Source organism: Coffea arabica, chromosome 2c, assembly GCF_036785885.1.
Source record: "Coffea arabica cultivar ET-39 chromosome 2c, Coffea Arabica ET-39 HiFi, whole genome shotgun sequence".
NCBI lineage: Eukaryota > Viridiplantae > Streptophyta > Magnoliopsida > Gentianales > Rubiaceae > Coffea > Coffea arabica.
The window spans coordinates 1,136,474-1,142,102 of NC_092312.1; the positions used below are offsets into that span (position 1 = coordinate 1,136,474).

Genomic DNA, 5,629 nt, shown 5'->3' on the forward strand with positions numbered 1-5,629 from the left:
GAATAAAACGCAGAAGGAACAGAATGAGGCATACTCTGAACAATCTCAAGCTCATGACCAAGGCAGAAAGCCAATCTATTCAAGCTTTGAATGTAATACTGGAGGAAAAGAAATCAGGAGTTTTAAAAGAGGCAAACACGAATTAAAATTTGTTAAGGTCAAACTTCGATTCAGTTGATCCGCCTTCTGCAGCTTGAGCACATTTAGATCAGTAAGGTTTGTAGCTGACAGGAACATCAAATCGACAAAGACTCTAATTGCTCGTTTGCATTCCACTTCCAGAGGACCAGAGCACCACAAATTTTAAAATCAGTTAACTAAACAATTTTCATGTGAAAAAAAACAGAAACTTTTTTTCACATTCCATCAGGTTCATTTTATCCAACATGAGGTTACAGCCAAACAAAAACTACTTAGATGCTTTGCTTGTCTGCATTCCACATCCACAGCACAACAACAATGAAAATCAGTTAGCTAAACAGAAAGAACTAAAAATCTGAGAAGTTGTTCCACATTCCATGCCCTCCTTTTTCAGAAGTAACTTTCAGACCAATATTGAGTGTTCCAAAATTCCAAAGCCAAATCCAACGTATCTGATACAACCAGCGTGGGCCCTTCAACATTATCAGCAAGAGAATCTCGAGCATGAAAATGCTCATAGCTCAATTACCACAGCCGCGAGTGAATAGAAATTCAGATGTACAATCAAGATATGCCTTGCATCAGACAAGGCTCAAACAGATCACCAAGAAAGACAGCAATCAGCAAATCAGCAGATCATGAAGTTTTTACATCCCATTAAGCAGGTATGGCCAGGCAACCAAAGTCTATGATGCTTCCAAAAGCAATTAAAACCACACCACATTAGCGGCACAACTAAGGGCAAAGAGATGCACAAATACCATAACAAGTATACTAGTTTTGAAAATCTTCTCAATCCCCATCATTGATACAAGATTCTGCTTATCGCTCTAAAATTATACAGTTCAAGATAAGGAATCCTATCTAAGGTATTGGAAAAATTTTCCTTTGGAAAAACTTATGTCATCATTGAACATGGATGGTTGAGTGAAACAAGAATACAGCACAGCGCTGCATAGTTGACAATGTCCCTAGTGCAAGCTAACTGCAAGAAGTCAATGTTAAGACGATCTATGTCAAATTTTAATGCAGTTATGTTGGTGTTCTTTCATAGCAAGATTTCCTGCCCAGAGATAAGTTCCATTTGGAGCTTCCTCATTTCGATAGAGGTAGAGCTTCTTCAATCCAAATGACATTGGAGTAACATTGTCAATTAAATGCATCTTGCTACAGCAGGAGACGGCATTTTCTCCACTTCAAGAACTGAAAAATGTGCAGAAACTCCTAATAGAGAGTGACGCACATGCAGGACAGTTTTGGATTCATATCAAAGGGAAGTGCATCACACGTGCACAAGTTGCTAATCTTCAACTCAAATAAGTGATTAATGCATGGCCAAGATGCAGCTCTCCCTCTCTCTAACCATCTTTTAACAAAATTTCATAAATAGACATTGATAGGGGCACCTAACACCCTTCCATTATCATTCCAATTCTTGATAAGAAGCTAATGAATTCAAGGTATCATTCCAAAGGTATTATGTTTCCAATTCCAGAAGAAACCTACAAAATGCAGTCCGGCTTATGCTTGCATTAGATTTTCCAAATGTCTGTGAAGGATGTAGAGGGCACAAACACGTTGACATATAAAGTGAACCAAAGAACTAGGGCAGAAAATGAATAGTCTGTTGCGTCATCGTAATTTAAAAAAAAAAAGAATAAAAGAAGGAAAAGGGTGAAATAGCTATAGTGCTCATCAAGCACAGATTCAGTAAACAAGCTTAAAAACCATCATATGGCACAATAGTAAACTAAATAAATCGCACTTAGTTTTACATTAACTTGTATAAGAGTCTCCTATATTTTGAAGGCCAAAAGGATAAGGATCATCTGCCATGACCTATAACATTATCCCGCATGCCCTCCAACTTCAGAATAGATACCAGATTTTGAGACGAAAAACAACAGCAATAGAAAACACTAACACGCTCTTAAGACATCAGCAGCCACCACTCAAATACGGCAACCCACCCAATTCAAGCTGGACCTAGGGAAAGCGTCCATTTGGAAAACGATGTAATTCGCAAAAGTCCAAGGCATCGTATCATCTCTCGTGGTAGGTCCTACATACAAGCGTTGTTCCATTATTTAGTGTGCTTTGATGACCACTATATCTAACAAAACATAGTGGCCATAAACATTAAGGGTTCAAGCGCATCGAGTGTATCACGTATCACCTGTAGCTGCATAATTCAGCGTTTTCCACGATGCCCGCCACCCGACCTTGCACCAGGGTAGCGAGCAAATTGCAGCCTTAGACGCACAGAATCACGGTCATGCTCGTCGAATTTATAACCTGCAAGATTAAGTTTGTCTATTTTACGTGTCATCCCAAGGTTTTTTTTGTTATTACAACTGTGGGATATCAACTCATTTTCATAGTTGAATTATTGCTGCATTGGAAACACATAAACACACTCGTATAATAATGTCCATTTATGCTATTTACCAACTTTCAGCACACTATGCAAGTCCAGCAGATAGAGTTCCACTAATCTGTATGTGCCCAAGGAAAAAAGATATCTTAAATGCGGCCAAAAAATTTTATTCTTTTGCTAAAAGAGCTATTGACTTTATATTATCACCAATCAACAATTTCGATCATTATGCATAGATAATTTCCTGGATTCTAAAGATGAATAATCTCACCAATACCTGTCATATTTGATCTCAATGTGAATTTCCCGGAATGAAGAACATGAAATGGCACAGCGTGAAGTCAGAAGTGTAAAAATGAAAACTAAGCTGCACCATTTCTGAATCAACCCTATCTGGAGATATAAGTTTTGGTTCAGAACAGACTAGTACAAGAGACTGCATCCAACATCAGGCTTGGTGGCACTAGCTGTTAGATTCATGATCTCAGATCCTGAATTCACGCCTTCTGCTTCCTTTCTCACTCTTAAATTGTCAATAGAAACACAACTTAAAATGCCAACTATAACTAAAACCGGTAACCTGGTCAGACTTGCTAGTTGATTTTAAACTCCATTGTCATCAGTACAGTCATACATGTCTGAGTGAATCCAGACACGCAAAATATGGTGCTACCATTTACTGGGTACCAAATACAAAAATGGGCACCCTTTGGAATTGATCATTGTCTTAGCAACATCTCCTAATATAATAGATGCAAATTTATGGCTCAAAAAGGAAAAGTCATGATAATATTAGTCCAACAGATAAAATTGGGCTTGCGTTGGTAACAATAGTGGAGATGTTGTGATAATATTAGTGGAGCTGATAAAAACAGATGGTATTAACAACAATAGTGGTTCTTTTCAATCTTCCAAGATCTTGTGAGCAATAGTGTTTCTTTCAATCTTCCATGATTAAGCACAAGTTCATAATTAAGCCCATAATTCTTTACCTGTTCACTATTCTTTTCATGGGGAAATGGTGTAACAAGTATAACATTGTATTTCTCAATCTTACCTTGTAATGCATCCATTGCAGTAGCTGCATAAGCTGGACTTGCAAAATCAACAAAACAAAGGACCAACGGCTCACCTCCAGGCTGCAACAGTTCATGGAAATTCAGCGTAGCAGCATAAAAATACTTATACAAAAGCCTTTATGGATTCAGGAAGAGGTATAAATTAGTGTCTATACTTACATGCCTCGAATCTTTGGTTACAAGCCTCACTTCTTTGTAGCCTACAAAGGGGCGGAATATATCTGCATACCAGAGTGAAGGAAACCAAAGTAGAATAGAAATATGAAAGCAGTGCTTTGAAATCCCAATCACAAAAGGATACGAGAAACTTCTCGACGTGTGCAATTGGCAGGCAAGCCCTCCACAAACAGCGTACTGGAAGCATCAGGAGGAAGAGGAAGTTCAGATCTTCCACCACCTACACCCATGCTCCGGCTCTTTGTGCTCATAGCTAAATCAGATCCCCCCATGCCCACAATTCGCGGATCATCAACAGGATGTCCACCAAGTCCATTACTCATTGATCTTGCAGACTCCCCACCAGAGTAAGATGACAATTGCTGTTGAATAGCAAAAGTGTGTCAGACACAAGCACAAATAGGTGAAATTCACCTAACCTGGCGATCTAAATTTGAAGAGTAAAACCTAATGCCAAAAAATACCGAGCTACGTAGGTAACGGTCATAAGATGCTCCAATAGGGTCAGTATCTCTGATGACACGGTGTGATACCCTTTCATCTTCGTGAGCATAGTAGTTCGACAATTCATGGCCACTAGGCACATCTGCTACATAAAAAAGAACACATCAAACTCAATCATAGAGGTCCAAACATGGTTAGTTTAGTAGCCAATTTGAAGTATGGCATAATGACTGTATGCCATTCATGTAAAATAAAAATTTATATAAGAAAAAAAACATCAACTCTGGATGCCCTGTTTTCCCATGTCCTCATAATTCCTAACTTTACCAAAATTAAGCCGGCCACAACAACAGTAATGATTGTAATAAAAATAGCAAAAAAGGAATTTTCGTCCAAACACAACCTGCGGCATCTCTTATTTCTCTTTTCTCATCCCCTAAAGTGAGATAAATTAGTTTTGATGGGGGTCAACACAATCATCTACTCTTAAAAATAATCTACACAATTGGCTAAATCTACTTTACCCAAATTTTCAAGAGCCATCTTTTGCATTCACTCGGAAGAAATCAAAGATCGCTTTTTTTTTTCTTTTTTGGTTTTACTGCTTTTGCAAAACACAGTGATTCTGCAAGTAATACCCAAACAAAACAATCCCCAAAACCCTAGCTTAGAGAAAAAATCGACGAAAACAGGTAAAATTGGAAACAAACGGTGGAATATATTATTAATACCGTAATCAGAACGAGGACGTTTCGCGACCGGCAACTGAAGAGTCGCCGGGGCCTGCTGCCGGATGTCGCTGTACCTCCAATACGCTTCGGCCATTGAATTCCGCCCTTAATTTTTTTTCTTTTCTAATTATTTTGATCGAAGTAAACAGGAAAACCCAAGCGTGCACCTAACAATCTCTCGAGCGAGCGCTTGTGTTTGTGTTACTGTTAAAACTAGCCCCGGCCGCGCCACGCACCTGCACTATTTCCTCTTTTTTGCATTCTCCCTCTCCTTCTTTTGTCCCTGTTAAAGAGCGCAGATTAACGAGATTACCCTTGGGTTCTTAATATAAGTACTAGGCATTGTGCCCCGCGAGTTTCGCGGGTGCCCATTATTGACGGTTTAAGAGTAATGTAAAGTTTATTTAATAATTAATATTTAGAGTGTTTTATATGATAGTAGGGTTGGAATAATAAATAGAGGAACAATATATTGGATTAATATATTTATAAATAGATATAGTAATATTATTGTGATTTGTATTTAATTTTTTAAGAGTAACAGGATGTAAATATTATTTAAATTAATGGAATGTAAATCATTTTTTAAGAGTTGAGATAAATTAATAATTTGAAATAATTTCGATATGTTTATTTTTATATTGTTAAATATAAGTGGAAGTAGAATAAAGAAAATTTAG

General features: G+C 37.8%; 1 protein-coding gene across 4 annotated transcripts; it reads right to left on the reverse strand.

The window, feature by feature from the left end:
* Nucleotides 1-1,799: 1,799 nt before the first annotated feature.
* Nucleotides 1,800-5,251, reverse strand: LOC113724865 (RNA-binding protein 2-like). 4 transcript variants are annotated; one of them, XM_027247739.2, is made up of 7 exons: nt 4,950-5,251; nt 4,239-4,363; nt 3,899-4,136; nt 3,757-3,818; nt 3,576-3,657; nt 2,318-2,454; nt 1,800-2,203 (listed from the first exon to the last, which is right to left on the reverse strand). In XM_027247739.2, exons 1-6 carry the CDS (start codon nt 5,041-5,043, stop codon nt 2,333-2,335), a joined length of 723 nt encoding a protein of 240 aa, XP_027103540.1. In that variant the 5' UTR covers nt 5,044-5,251; the 3' UTR covers nt 1,800-2,203; nt 2,318-2,332. The 4 variants fall into 4 exon arrangements, with proteins under 4 accessions (XP_027103540.1, XP_027103541.1, XP_027103542.1 ...); XM_027247740.2 differs by having other exon boundaries at nt 4,239-4,360; nt 4,950-5,249; XM_027247741.2 differs by having other exon boundaries at nt 2,318-2,436; nt 4,950-5,248.
* Between the last annotated feature and the right edge of the window lie 378 nt (nt 5,252-5,629).